Source organism: Nipponia nippon, unplaced genomic scaffold, assembly GCF_047370975.1.
Source record: "Nipponia nippon isolate SJK-2023a ecotype South Korea unplaced genomic scaffold, ASM4737097v1 scaffold_1, whole genome shotgun sequence".
NCBI lineage: Eukaryota > Metazoa > Chordata > Aves > Pelecaniformes > Threskiornithidae > Nipponia > Nipponia nippon.
In genome coordinates, this window is record NW_028262290.1 from 93,680,776 (window position 1) to 93,696,001 (window position 15,226).

General features: G+C 40.4%; 1 protein-coding gene across 4 annotated transcripts in view; it reads right to left on the reverse strand.

Moving 5' to 3' along the window:
- RPP40 (ribonuclease P/MRP subunit p40) overlaps positions 1-14,379 on the reverse strand; it is a 41,270-nt gene extending 26,891 nt beyond the window's left edge. The window contains exons 1-8 of one of the 4 annotated variants that reach the window (XR_015705892.1): positions 14,085-14,376; positions 12,385-12,529; positions 11,069-11,137; positions 9,368-9,463; positions 8,069-8,194; positions 3,721-3,919; positions 2,635-2,769; positions 1,317-1,485 (exon numbers count right to left, since the gene is read on the reverse strand). Coding sequence is in view for 3 of the 4 variants with exons in the window: in XM_087762681.1 (XP_087618807.1) it covers positions 1,287-1,485; positions 2,635-2,769; positions 3,721-3,919; positions 8,069-8,194; positions 9,368-9,463; positions 11,069-11,137; positions 12,385-12,529; positions 14,085-14,219 (1,104 nt within the window). In the remaining variant the exon portion in view is untranslated. Of the gene's footprint in view, positions 1-817; positions 1,486-2,634; positions 2,770-3,720; positions 3,920-8,068; positions 8,195-9,367; positions 9,464-11,068; positions 11,138-12,384; positions 12,530-14,084 lie in introns of those variants that run through there. The other 3 variants (XM_087762681.1, XM_087762699.1, XM_087762692.1) reach the window with 3 other exon arrangements.
- Positions 14,380-15,226: the final 847 nt, after the last annotated feature.

Here is a 15,226-nt window from a genome sequence, read left to right on the forward strand (position 1 = left end):
AGCAAAAGGGGTTATGTTTAGTGTAGGTGTATGACCACCCCGTAAGTCATCTAGGACGATTCTCCTCACTGAAGAGCATCAACGAACAGATTAAAAAAAAAAAAAAACAAAAACAAACAGAAAGCTCAACTGCTTCCCATGGGCTTTCTGCTTTACTGTGCCACTCACCCTGACAGGAGCTTGATGTTTCCACTACAGCTATGCCCTAACTTCCACTACCAACCTCTTGCTCCATCAAGTGAACAACTTCCATTTTAGCACTGCATTGGTACTTTAATGATGCATATCCACTCCATAAAACAACCACCAAATAACACCTATTCCCCCCTCCCCCCCAACAACCATCCAACCTTTCATGGATTTCAACAGGAGCTAACCTGGATTCTTTATAGCTGCCTATGCTCTCAGCATTACTGCTTATTGTTAACAAAACCTGTTTCACTTCAGCTGCACTGTTAGAGGGGATGTCCGTAGCGTTCTTCCCAGAACCGTGTCTGCAATAACATGACAGTGAAATCTTAGCTCCGTGAGCTGTCCTGTAAGCAAGAACCACAAGCTACTTTTAGAAGTAAACATTTGGTGGGGATGTGAGGTTGGGGGGGGGGGGGGGGGGTCAATTAAGAAAGCAAGCAGCAACCTTTTGCATCACTGTTAAAAATCAACTCCTTTCTGATAACCAACTGTGATCTGCAAAATCCAAAATGCAGGTCAATAAGCCTTTATTACTTCTATGTGCAATGGGTGCTCCTCCCACTGTCACGTACCTCCTTCTCCTCACCGTTTTTCTCCTCCCCCTTAGCAAATTACGGAGAACACATCTCTGGTTTTTTTTATTTGCCAGCATGTAGGCTGAAATGTCTTAAACATGAATTTGAAGGTTTTACAGATCTTTAATGTAAAGAAAGAAAACACTAAATCCCCAAATAAGCTTTCCTCCCAAATATTTTAGTTAACAATCTGTAAAACTAACTTTGAAATTCCAAAATTACTCCTGGATAAAAATAAACCACCTACAGTCAGTTCCTGAGAACTTAAACTCTCAAAACCAGATCTTTTTCTTAAGGCTAGAATTGTGAAGTCGTTCAGAAGGCACTGTATGACAGTGAAGAAACAAAAATCCATTCCTTCCATTGTAGGTCATCCTTTAAAGGCTATAAATAATGGAAAAAACATATACAGCCTCTTAGTACATAACTTGTTACCTCATTACTTTTATAAAAACTATCTTATTAGGTTTATATACAGTAACATGAGATTATTAGAAAACTTGTTCTGTAGATATAGCTTTATGGAGGACAATCATCATGAGCTCCTACAGCCATCTGAAGCCAGTAGTCCAGATTTCTAAAAATGACAAAGTTGTACAAGTTCTCTCCTCCCTTGTGGAAACCATGTTCACTTTCTCTCCAGGAAACAGGGCTGTCTGCAAAGCCATGCACAGTTAAGGTCAGCCAATATGCCAGTTTTGGTTCACCAAAATAGCAACTGCAAAGAAGAAGACAAGGTAATCAATAATTATAATAAATTCAGAAGAAAATATTCTATCAGAAGACATTAGGAAATGAAATAAGATTGACTCTTGATTATTCCTACCATACTTTTAGACATGGCAAACCTGCAAGCTACAGCAATTAGAAAAAGTTCTAAGTTGTAAAGTAGCTGTTCTGAATTTCCTACAGCATGCATTGTCTTTCAGAAAACAGAACATTTACTGACAACAGTTGCTATCAGGGCAAAAAAGACGTAGAAGGAAGAAACATAGTCAGGCTATGCTTGACACAAACACTTTTACCACTAGAAAGGAAACGGATTAGAAATAATCAAAGCCAGACATTATCCACTGCTCTTAAGTAAAGGATAAAAGCCAAGGAAATTTCTGTTCCAATCCTAGCCTAGGGAGGCTTTCTGCATGAGATCCGTCAATTGCTCAAAGAGTAATGATCATATTCCAGATAAAGCAACAGCAATATTTTCATGAGTCACTCCTACAACCGTTAGCCGCCAGGCACTTCAAGAATTGTCCCACACACGGAGCAAGGAGCTTCCAGAATTTGCTATCAGTAGCACTAATATAAAATACAGTCAGATACCACACTGATCCATGATACACTAGTATCATGTAGTTTGGTATTGAATTAGAACTACAGTTACCCCATTCATATTACAACACTTGATTCAAAAAACTCACTATAACTTTATTTCTTGTAATGCCATAATAACCTTGAAGTACTTTGTGATACTCTTTTTGGTATCATAAAGGGATTTCCATCATATTTTCCATTATTAGTTAAAAACACCAAATTAGACATATTTGAGGGCATCTGATTTTCATAGACAGGGGGAATATGAAAAATGTAGGAGCTCAGTAGAGCCACTGTTTCTTAGAAATTAAGACAAAAAGCAAAGTCATTACTAGAATTTTCAAATTTCAAGTATCCAAAATTGTTTCTTCCTTTTTTAATATGAATGTTAAGCTTCCAGCTCATTTTCTAATTATACAAAATGAAGAATTTTTTTTATTTTGCTATTCACCTCCAAGAGCACTACTGGGAAAAAACTATTTAACAGTGATTTCAAAAATTAAAAAGTGTTAGAGTACAAGTGTTCTAGTAATGTACTCCTGTCAGCCCTTACCATAGCTGCTCCAATAACTGAATTATCTTCTCAGGAATTATAAAGCCTGTGATTGTGCACAAAAAAGCTTTTTCCACCACTGTGTTGGGTTGAGGACAGCAATAGGTTGATAAGAAGCTAGATGATTTGTTGTCTCTGGGGAAAAAAAAACAAAAACCAAAAACCACCCAACTAAAATGAATATCCTTTAAATAATCCACAGGAAGTCTTAGTAATCAAAACTTGTACCAAACAAGTAGTATCTATGTATATTATCTAAATTAATACAGAAGCAACTAATGGCCAAGAAATGAATACACAAGATGTCACGGAGCTATGGGTTAACCCTAGTAAGCACCTAAATACCACACAGCTGCTCACTCACTCCTCCCTAGTGGGATGCGGGAGAGAACTGGAAGAGTGAAAGTGAGAAAATGCATGGGTTGAGATAAAGACAATTTAATAGGTAAAGCAAGAAGTTGCATGTGAAAGCAAAGCAAACTAAGGAATTCATTTACTGCTTCCCATCGGCAGACCGATGTTTAGCCATCTCCAGGAAAGCAGGGCTTCATGACGTGTAACTGTGACTTGGGAAGACAAACGCTGTAACTCTGAACGTTTCCCGCCCTTCCCCTCCCCAGCTTTTATTGCTGAGCCTGACGTCATACGGTACGGGATATCCCTCTGGTCAGTGGGGGTCAGCTGTCCCAGCTGTGTCCCCTCCCAGCCTCTTGCCCACCCCCAGCCTACTCGCTGGCAGGGCAGTGTGAGAAACAGAAAAGGCCTTGACACTGTGTAAGCACTTCTCAGCAACAGCTAAAACATCCCCCTGTTACCAACACTGTTTTCAGCACAAATCCAAAACACAGCATCACACCAGCTACTACAAAGAAAATTAACTCTATCCCAGCCAAAACCAGTACACATGGGTACCCCTAAAAACACAGGTAAGTTATTCAAGACATACAAGAAACACTTAAGTGCAAAACAGACTTCCCACTTACAGAAATGTGTCTTTCTTAATTCTTATTTAACTATTCCTTAAAATAAATTGTGGCTTTCCTTACTTAAAATGTATTTAAAGATGAAGCAAATTCAAATACTTACAAGGTAACTTGACTCAAGACAGCACCTAGCCATTCAAACAGTTCCTCAGTACTGCAGGACTCCTCTGGCTTTCCTTGTAGTTCATTACTTTGTAACACCGGACACTGCAAGTCCCTTAATGTGCTGAATGTTATTTTTGGCTTCAGGGCCTGTATTTGGTTTTTTGAGAAGTATGACATCAATGTTGATCCCTCTGCACCTTAACAACACACCACCACAAAGAGCTGTTACGAAACTACTTAACAAAAGGAACACTGAATACATGAAACCTTTGTGTATGTATACAAGAAAATGCAGTGTGTAAGACTGCTTACATGCTGTTGTCTTTGGCAAAAGCCATAGAATCTTAAGTTTCGTTATCTTCTTGGAAATAAAAATTAGTGCAAGATCCAGCAATTCAGTACAGCTCAGCAAATTTACTATTTAACTAGCAAGTATAGATCAGTCAATGGAACATTCAAGCAGAATTAACTAGGCAAGTAATAAAATGAACTCATTAGAAAGAGGAATTCAGAGCGTTCCCGAAAAGGAACACATGAAAGGGAACAGGAACACGTTAACTGCTCCCCAAGACAAAGTGGTCTGCAAATGCACTCACACTGTAAGTATACCCATGCCTATATACACGAGGCCAGAGAACATATTGCCTTACCAGGGCCCATATGTACATTCCCTTTGTGCTCACGCACAGGTACTTGCTGCTGTAGAAGGGCAATGCATGCCTTATACCTTTAGGTCATCTCTAGAAATTCCTCAGGCATGGCAATTTGAGAGGGAGAATACATGTGGTAGATGTACGCAAAGATAACATATCTCTAAGATCAGGTAAAGGGAACTAAGCTCAAATGAATTGAGGCAGTATTCCCTCCAAAACCACTGAGTGTCTAGAGGGATCCCAGCATCACCAGTTCACTAAGAACTGCCTCCTAGAGACAGTATGGCTTCTAGAATCATGAACAACTCCAATGGAGTAAATTCCTGCAGATCTCGGGAATACTTTGCAAAAAGCTATCGTGTCATTTAAATTCTCCTGGAACATGCCTTCACAACTGCAGAAAGTTTCCCTTTTCATTGTCCTAAAAGGCACTCAGTCTTCTATGCAGCATGTCAGGTTAGTGGATCTCTTAGTTCTCTCAGCTGAGGACAAGAACATGTAAGAGTCCTTCTGAGAGGTCTTATCCCATCACTAAACACCACATACTTGATTTCCTAGGCGTGATGGCGAACTTAATTTAGGAGCTGTAAAGTCTTCAAGAAAAATTTTTGATTTACAGTAAACTGAGAAATCATCTTCGGATATGATATATTTGCAAGGTGGTATTTTCCCAGAAAAATACCACAATCAGTCATCAAGACTAGAGACCCTCCTACGCATCTGGCTAAGGTGCCTGCCATCCCAGAACACTGTTTTCACTGAATAGTGGAAAAGTGAGCAGGTGACTACAGGTTTGAGAATAGATTTATCAATGATGTCAAGAGGAATGCTAGGATAGTCAGAGGGACAAGGATTGAAGAGAGAAGGAAGGGGTGAGTGTAAAGAAACCAAACTATATCACAAATCTCACTCTACTAGGATCACAGGAGAAGAAAACACAGTGATAACTCTTCAAATGCAGTACGGCTGTAACTGTTAGATGTACCTTGATGGACTTGTGGGAAAGGCCATGTTTCTTCAACTCTAGTAAGTGATCCAAAACAGCAGGTAAAATTCCAAAAACCTAACCTAGACTAAAAACTTAACCTAACCTAAGCAAGCATACTGCAAATTCAGAAATACTAACCAACTTCCTTTTTGAAGCAGTAAGGTAATTGACATGGAATCAATTCTCCTACATTTGAAATTCCAGATAACGTATTCTATTTTCATGAAGTAACAACGGGTCTCTAGGCGACCAAGAAATAATACCTTATTCATGAGAAGTCTGAAGTCCAGAAGAGCATTTAAATACCATAGGAAAGGCATGTACGAACAGAAGAAATTCTGGAAGACGATAGAGTTCACCACGGAATACAATATCCAAGATTTGCTATCAAAAATTATAGACTGCCTAAACTCCATCAGCCATATTTATCTCATCAAGGACAACCACATGGGGAAGTAGAAAAAGGAGAGCTAACCTGATCCTTTTTAGTCATCTTTCAAAAAAGACTGTCCAAGTACCAAAGGGCACAGTGACAAAGACAGGCAGCCACCTAATTCTTACTAATTTTTTTATATAGATATATTTAAGTCTGAAGTGTGCTAGAACAGATGATCTTCCTTCGGTCTGTACTTTCTATTGGCATCTGTTAAGAGTAACAGGTTCAGAGAAATGTATACTATTGCCCTGGAATTCTTAGTCAAATATAAAAAAATTATACATTTTAAATGTCCACTCCATATGGGAGCCTCAGCTATAGTCCTAACTTCAAGAAATCTCAAAGTCTACAGTCAAGACTCCAACAGGGCAGTTCTGCTAGCTACAGCATAGCTTTCCATGTCAACAACAACCAGGCACATTGTCAAAGTTTTTTGGAGGGCAGTGAATTTCAGCCAGTAAACACTTAAAATTGCCACAGAAATTACAGCAATAGAAAAGAGAAGAAAAGGTTGTTTTGCCTCTGTCATTAAAGACATGAGACACTCCATATTCCCTTTTTCTGTTCCTCTTGGTGCCAGAACCACTAAGTGGGAAAAACGGGTATGAAAACAAAAAATCCTGCTTTTGGAAAGTGACACAAATGTTTATTGGTCTGCAGCAGTGCTGGCCATAGCAAGAAACACCAGTTATCAGCAGGAAGGCTGAAAGCAGAATGTTCACGGAAGGCACAGATTTTTCTCAACAAAATACATCCCTCTTTTCCCCTTCCAGCAGAATCTACACGATGCCTCACGTCTATTAATAAAAATCCATACAAGTTTTATTTTTGTCAGTACTGAGGAACTAAGAGCCTTCCGTGTGTTACGAGCACAAGATTCCTGCACAGAAAGGCAGATTTAACTCCATACTCAGGAAACGATTGACCTGACCCAGTTTTTGGATGTAAGAAAGTGAGGAAAAGGAACGCTATTCTTCCTGAATGCTGCTACACTGGCAGCAGCAAACATAAGAAACATACCAGCCCTAGGGGCATTTTGCTCTCTGCCCAGGGTCAATAAATCCAAGCAAGCTGAGCCTGAAGATCTGCCACCTTAGCTGGATTTATGTCACCATTTATGGTAGCAACAGTCTTCACTGTGACTTTCCCGAAAACTACGAGGACAGGAATTGTAAGCCTTTAAACAATTTCTGTATGACAAACAAGGAAGGATCCTTGTCCTATGATTAGTACTTAAAAAGGGAGAGGGGAAACATGAAGGACTAAAATGAAACATGGGACACTACTAAAGGAGCTTGTAAGCAGCTTTAATTTCTCAGATCAGTAACTCCCTCTCAGACTTGGTCTTGAAGAGCCAGGCAAGAGTAACAATGTAAAGAGCAGATGGGGAAGCACTCTCAGGGACCTCTCTAACATCCCTTCTCACTAGTGTGGAGATTTCTTCATGACTCAAAGCAGAACCACACTAAAAGCTACACAGCTATGATGAAGAAATTTTTTTTTTTTTTTTTTTCAGTACAGACTCCTGCAGCTTTTGTCAATTCTATGCAAATGCTACATATTCCTAGATACAGCCTGTTCTGAGGTAATACAAGCAACTGAGGACTTTGGAAAATGACTGTCAGAGGAACAATAATACTTAAATCCCAGAAGAAAAATTAATGTAATCAGAAAACAGTAGGTAAATGAATTCTAGAAGAAAGGTGATTTGAGACAATACAATTTCTTATAACAGCAGCCTCTCACTCTGCTCCAAACAAGTGCCCGAGAATAAAATGATAAAATAGCAGACCGCATGTGTATCAGCGTACACAGCACATGACAGAAACAGGGACTCTGTACACGTCCTATAACTACTGATGAAACAAAAAGTTCCCCATCTCAAGTATTACACCAAATATGTAACTTACGTGTATTAATAACAGTTATATATGTCACAGATTTATAAAGAAGAGGCAGTGCTATCACATAGGCAAAGTTACACCAGAAAGCCTGGGCAATATAGAGACAAGGAAATGAAGCAACTAATCTCTCTCCTATGAATCACTGTTGTGTTCCTGAACTGAAATGTTCTGCTGTGTAGGAAATAACACACACACCCCCCCAACAAATAAACAGAACAAACAAGAAATCCCACCCAAACACATTTTAATCTAACTTTTCCCTCCACTAAAAAAGCATTTGGACAATCACTACAAAAGAACAGTAAACTAAAAATATTTGGGCTTCATGTCAGTTACATTTTACTTTCACATTTAGTTCTTATTACCTGTATTATACCAAGCCAGTAGGAAGTCAAATTCTAAAGGTTTCTTTTCTTTCAAGGCCCAAAGCACTCTGTTATGTTTCTTGCTATCAGGGTGAAAGCCGGAATCAGTCAAGTCAATAGTTATAACTGCAAAAACGTACAAAAGCAATACTTAATCAATTGAATAATTTAATATTGAATTCATTAAGAATTAAAAGAACACAAAGAAACCAAAGAACTTTAAACTTCCTTTTCACATATACAGCATCTTTATAAAGTATTTGATTATGCAAATATGACTCCCTATTATGTAAATAAATATTCACTTCCTGCTGTCCTTATTTTGAAATAATCTGGAACTACCTTCTAGTGAGTGGAAGGACAGATTCCTTTTGTAATGGCAGTGACAGAAGTCCCAAAACAGTGCCTTAAAAATATCATGGTAATTAGGCAAGCTATTAGCACTAAAAAAAGTTACTAACATCAAAAGCCACGTATATGGCAATGACACTTTTTCAACAGTTTTTTTTTCTAGATTAATTGGTCCCAGGCTAAAAGTTACATTGATTTTTCAGATGGAAATTTCATCATACATTTTACTTGACAAACTGAATAGTAAAATGATGTCCCATTTTGCCAAAATTCTTATTATTAGATAACAAATTTCTTCTTCTAAAGTTTTTATGTAACTACCTATCTACTGCTGCAGGTTCTAATACATGTGAGATGGCATAGTGTTAATGGTTTTTTTAATTATTTACAAGAAAAATATTAACAAAAATCACACTCAGTATGTCTCTTCTGCAGTTGTTAAAAAATTACAACATTTTCCAAATACTTGGTATATGGAGAGTACCATTTTAAATGTGTCAAACATAATACAATTCTCCCTTTCAAGCAAGCAGTCTTGGGTGAGGCTCTTCACTGATTTGTTTTGTATAGTGTGCAAATTTTAAGGTCTACCTTAATTTGTTTAGTATTTTCCGATTTAAATCAGAAGGCATAGATACTGTGCACAGTACACAAAATTTCTCGAGTCCTACATCAGTCCAGTAAAAACAACACACTGAAAAACACAGAAATTAGAAGTTTTACAAAATACCCAAAAGATCACACATTTGTTTCCTTATAACTGCTTTATTATTTGGAAAAAGTATTTACTTTCTTCATGCAGTCCCTGTATTTGTATCTGGAAAAATACGACCTAGACAATAACCAATTTTAAGGAAAGGGAAGTTTCAGCATTGCTGGTTTAACATCCTAACAAGGTGCTTCACAGACAGATCTGAAATAAGCACTGTTAATATAAATAATACTTACTATATCTCATTGCTTTTTTGCCAGAATACCGAGAAGGGCGACCCTGCAGTCCAAGTTCCTCATACGTATCCTTATCCACTGATAGAATTAGTTTTCCTATAAACAGAACAAATTTTAATATAAATAATCTTCCACTTAGTTCCCTTTAAAGTCTTCTGAGAACCGTATATTTTACACAACGTTAGCTTTGGATCAACGGTATTACTAATGTAATCCCAACTCCTTAGTTCCAGGTAAATGGATTACCAGATTAACCCTTAAAAAAAAATACGTTATAACTCAATTAGCCTTTTTTATCAAAGAGGTCTTATGAACTAGAATGAGAAAAGTGTAGTATTATTCCCGAGACAGTCATAGCTTTTTTACTGTACTACCTCACTTCATTGCCTCAATCTCCTCCACTTGTCCCCTAGCATTTGCTGTGTCATTGGTTGAACACTACATTACACTAGGGCCTCACTTCGTAAACAGTCATGCACGCACTGCTCAACTAAACATACAAAAACAGTTCCTCCGACGCCAGTGGGACTACTCACATTGAGTAAACTATACTTATTAGTGATGAGCAGGTACACGCTGGAACAACTCCACTTCCATGTTCATAAACCAAATCTGGCAGCTGCCACTTGGTACAGAATTTCACACAACAGAGCTCTACTACAGTCTTTTGATCCTACTGTTCAAGTAACAGTATAATATGGAATAAAAACAAATAAGGCTGCTGCTGAAGATTTCAGATAGCGACTGAAATCTTGGTAGAGAATTTGGTACACTTGGTCCAGAATTTCACACAACAGGTCTCTACTGCAGTCTTTTGATTCTACTGTCCAAGTAACAGTATAATATACAATACAAACAAATAAGGCTGCTGCTGAGGATTTCAGATAATGACATCACCAGGAACTGTAACGCTGTCTCTGCATTAATTGTGCATAGCTTGTAATAACTGTATCATACAAACTCAAACACTATAAAGTATCCATTTTGCTAGGACTGTGCTAACAGAGCACATAAAATAATTCCTCCTCTGAAGAATGTGAATTTACTTATGCCCTGATGGGCACCTGTCATATCACAGTGTCTTGGGCTGGAGGGCTGATAGACCAATTTGTGTTTCTATTATATCTGACATATTGTTAAACAGAAATAAGACGACCTATTTGAAGCCCAAAATAGCTTCATTATTTTCTCTGCATGTAAAACCCCACCTGAGATGGAACATTTTGTCATAAAACTGTGATGGAACTGCAACAGAATATTTCAACACATCACATAATTCTCAAAGAATAAACACTGAATATTTAGAAAGTGTTCCTAAGCAGTGCTGATAATTTTCTTTTTTGGTACAAATTCTGTCTTTAAGACCAGTAGGAAACAAGAAATTGGAATGCAAAGTTTTCACAAAAATAATCCTCTGTAGCAACTGCAATTACAGTTGAAGCATTGACAATCTGATACTATACATAAGTGAAGCTGATTTTTTAAAATTTCGTTTAGAGGAAATAAATAATTTAACAGCATCAATGAAAAAAATAAGTTAAAATGAATATTTTCCGATTCAAACATATTTCTAATAAAGTTGGCAAGTACAGTAAGCATTAAATTTTCCAGTTTACATCATTCCAAATGGGGGAAAAACAAACAAACAAAATCCAACAAGACCACAATCAATATGTATGTATTACTAAAAACAAAACATACCATTTGGTAGCAGAGCTGCAGTATTATCTTGATCAATTTTTGTGTTATAGGTAAGTGCATAGCATGAACCTTTAATAGTAAAGCAGAAAACCATGAGATTACATAGTCTCTAAAGACAGACACGGCAATATGAAAGATTAACCTCAAGATAATCAAACACACCGAATACCATTTGAATCACTCTAAACCCTTGTGTTTTCATCAACTAACTTTCCTCCACCTTCTCCAGCAAAATAGCATTTTGCTATTAGTTTTATAAACCTTGGACTGGCACTATTTTAAAGGACCTGTAATACAGATAACATTAACAATACGCCCCAATATGAAAACACTTTCTTTCCACCTGCAACCTTCCCCACTCAGCAAATGGAAAACCCCATTTTTTTCCAGACACATTTCTATTGTTAGTTCACACACATGAAGACAAGGTGGAAGATGCTCACATTACTAAATATATTTTGTAGCATTATTTGCCACAACCACTTTTGTTCTTAAAAATACAAGAGTCAGATCCTGTAAACTTGGTGTACAAACGTCATACTGCTTCCATAAAAATGATGTAAAAGCCATTAATGAGACTAAAAGAAATACGAAAGAGTCCGACATTGAGAAAGTAATGGATCTCATTCTCCCGTTTGACCCACATGTTCTCTTTTCTCCTCTTTTCCCTTAAAGCTTTTTTTCTCCCTGACAATCATCTGAAGAGTACAACATTTATCATGAGCCAAATGAGTAGGCCCTGGTCAATTAAAACAGTATGCTCTGAGTATGCAATGGCAGGTTGGCTGGGCAGAGGCTGCACCTTTCCTCACATCCTTTTTGCTCTTACTATGTAAGGACGAGCCGCTGCAGCTCCATTAGCCACCACCCCCAAAAAAAGCTTATTTTTTCCTCTTTTTCTCTTGCCTGCTGCGGACCACAGCTAACACAGCTCTGTGTTGAAATATGAAGGAATCAGAAAGGGAGAAGGGAGCCGATTTCTACAGGAATCTGCATAAAGATGAGATGTAAAAGATAAGCAGGTGTGAGGATACATGGAAGGCCTCTTGACAGCTAGCATGCAGAATTAAGATCGAATAGGGACAAATGAAGAGGGAACACTCACAGAAGTTTTGGACCCATTGGGTATAAACAAATGTTGACACACCATAAAGCAGAAAAAAAGCAGATAAAGAAATTAATACAGAATTTTCTTGGTATTTTTTCTTCCCTTCCTTTAAAATACTTTTCAGAATAAATAATAATAAATGGATTTTACTGTGTTATGAAAAATACACACTATTACTGCATCTGTCATGTTCTGATTACCTCCTTACCTTTCTTCACAAAAGCATCGATGAATTCATGAGCGACCAGTTCATGAACTGATAAATTCCTCACCAGGTAATACTCTCCAACATCTGCGATAGTACTTTTCAGCACTTCAGGTAGCACGCCACATTCAGGGATCAAAAAAGACACCTATGAGGAACATATTTGTAATGTAAATCATATCCTAAAAGCTGTTCTGGAAGAAAACAAAGAAATAATTAAAAAAAAAGGTCTTCTTTTCAAAGAAATTAGTATGTTACACCAAAATGAGATGAAGAAAAAAATAATTTCAAGCTATTGTTTTCAAAACGTATCATTTGCAAAAAGTCTCCAAGTACAGCGAAGACATTATTTGGTTTTTGCATTTTACATGCTATACAATACCATTTGAGGTGTGACATAAAGGCATGACTTTACACAGCGTGACTTAACTAATGATCTTATTTCACGTCATTATAAATTTAGCTTGAAGTCGCACTGGAACATTTCCTTCAGCCCTTGCTGCAAGAAGCAGTTATAACTAAAAATGAAGGCTAAGCATTTATGTAACCTCAGTGGAAATACGAAGACCAAAGTAGAATTTAAACTAGTTTTTGAATCAATGAATTCCCCTCTGTAGAATATTTTGGAGATCAGGAGAGTGAACAGACCACAGAACAAACCTTGAAGACGGTCTTACTATTTTCAGAAAAGTCATAAGGCGTACATCAAGGCTACAACTTCTGTAGCAAGTTTCTACTTTAAGGTAGGAAACTGATTTTCAAAAGGGATGAGCACCTAGCTTTTCTTACTAAACTCAGCATTCGGTCTTTTGGTCCAATTGTTTATCTTTGGTCCAACTGCCTATGTCTAATTTCCCTTTTGTTTAAAACCTTTCCTGTACATGTTTCATAGATCAAGAGAACTCAAGTCCGGGAGACGAGGGAAAAGGAGGTTATTACATGGGCAAGCACCAAGCTTCCTAATAACCACGCACAAGCAGCATAAAGGTTCATCCCCGTGCTCCTTCCCACTCCGCCCCTCAAAAAAACCCTTTTTCTGAAACAAAGGAGCTCAGAGAGAACAGGTACGTACCTCCCTTTGCACACATACACAAGAGGAGTAACAACTGAAAAGATGGGCTGCCTGTCACGCAAGTAGAAAGCTTTCTAGATAGCTGCTAAAAAAATGGCTAAGGAAATAGCAAGAGGGTCTGACTGACATTTGCAACAGGCACAGAAAGGAGAGCGAGCTGGCAAAAACTGGCCTTCGCAACATTAAGTTGTCCGCAACAACGAAGAAGTTGTTGATGACAGCATGACATGATATTTTGGCAGAAAGGGGGACAAGATGAAGAAGAGGACTTTCAGGGTACACCTGCAGCCAGGCTTCAGCTGAAACCTCCGTCGCTGCTGAGGGACTCCCTCAGCCGCCCCAAAAGAGGCGTGCAGCCCACCGTTGAGAAGGACGGCGGAACCGTCCAGGAAAAAGCCTGGCGCGAGGCGGGGCACCGGCCAAGCGCCCCTGTAACGGCTGACGGCAGAACCGCCGGGACCCTCCGCCCGCGGTGACGGGACGCCCCGGTCCCACGGCGGAGGCGCAGAAACCTCCCCTTCTCCCCCGCAGGGCCGCGCACCGCGCCGGGGGGCTGCCGAGCCCCCGGACACCTCCTCAGGGGGGGCCCTGAGGCAACGTCCGTTAGCCCCCGCCCCCGGCCCGCACTCACGCGGCAGTTGTAGGCGTGGTCCCGCACGTGCGCCGCGTGCCGCGAGCGCTCGTGCCGCGCGTGGCCCTTCTCGCAGACCAGCAGGTGCCGCGGCGCCTGGCGCAGCCTTTGCAGCGGCGGCAGCGGCACCGACATCCTCCGCCGGCCCTGCGCGCCTTGGGAAGCGCCGCCAATAGGGGAGCGGCCCCCCGGTCACGTCACCCGCCGGCCGAGGGGGAGCGACCACACGCAACGGCCTGAGACGGGGAGGAGGGGCGGAGAGAAAGCTGTGCTATGAGGTCACTTCCGCCTGCTCCGACAGCGCCCCTCCGTCCAGTGTAGGCGGGGGTGTGCGCATGCGCGGCCCGGTGCGGCGACAGCAGCCGCTACAGGCCTCGCCCATCTGCCCCCGCCCGCCCGCCCCCCCGCAACACCTGTGCGCGCTCGGGGCGGTGCTGCGGGCTCTCGTCCTAAGAGCTGGAGCTCAGAGCTGGCAAGAGAACGGCTGAGAGACTGAGCTTGAGCTTGAGCTTGCTGGTTTTCTGATTCAGACAGAATCACAGAATCGTTCAGGTTGGCAAAGACCTCTGAGATCATCGAGCCAACCGCTAACCTAACTGCCAGGTCCACCTCTAAACCATGTCCTCAAGCACCACACCCACACGTTTTTTCAGTACTTCAGGGACTGTGATTGCACTGCTTCCCTGGGCAGCCTGTTCCAGTGCCTGACTACCCTTTCAGTGAAGAAGTTTTCCCTAATATCCAACCTAAACCTCCCCTAGCACAGCTTGAGGCCATTTCCTCTCATCCTGTCTCTCGTTACTAGGGAGAAGAGACCGACCCCCACCTCGCTACAGCCTCCTTTCAGGTAGTTGTAGAGAGCAATAAGGTCTCCCCTCAGCCTCCTCTTCTCCAGGCTAAACCACCCCACTTCCCTCAGCCGTTCCTCATAAGACTTGTGCTCCAGACCCTTCACCAGCTTCGTTGCCCTTCTCTGGACACGCTCCAGCACCTCCATGTCCTTCTTGTAGTGAGGGGCCCAAAACTGAACACAGCACTTGAGGTGCGGCCTCACCAGTGCCGAGTACAGGGGCACTGTCACCTCCCTGGTCCTGCTGGCCACACTATTCCTGATACAGGCCAGGATCCCATTGGCCCTCTTG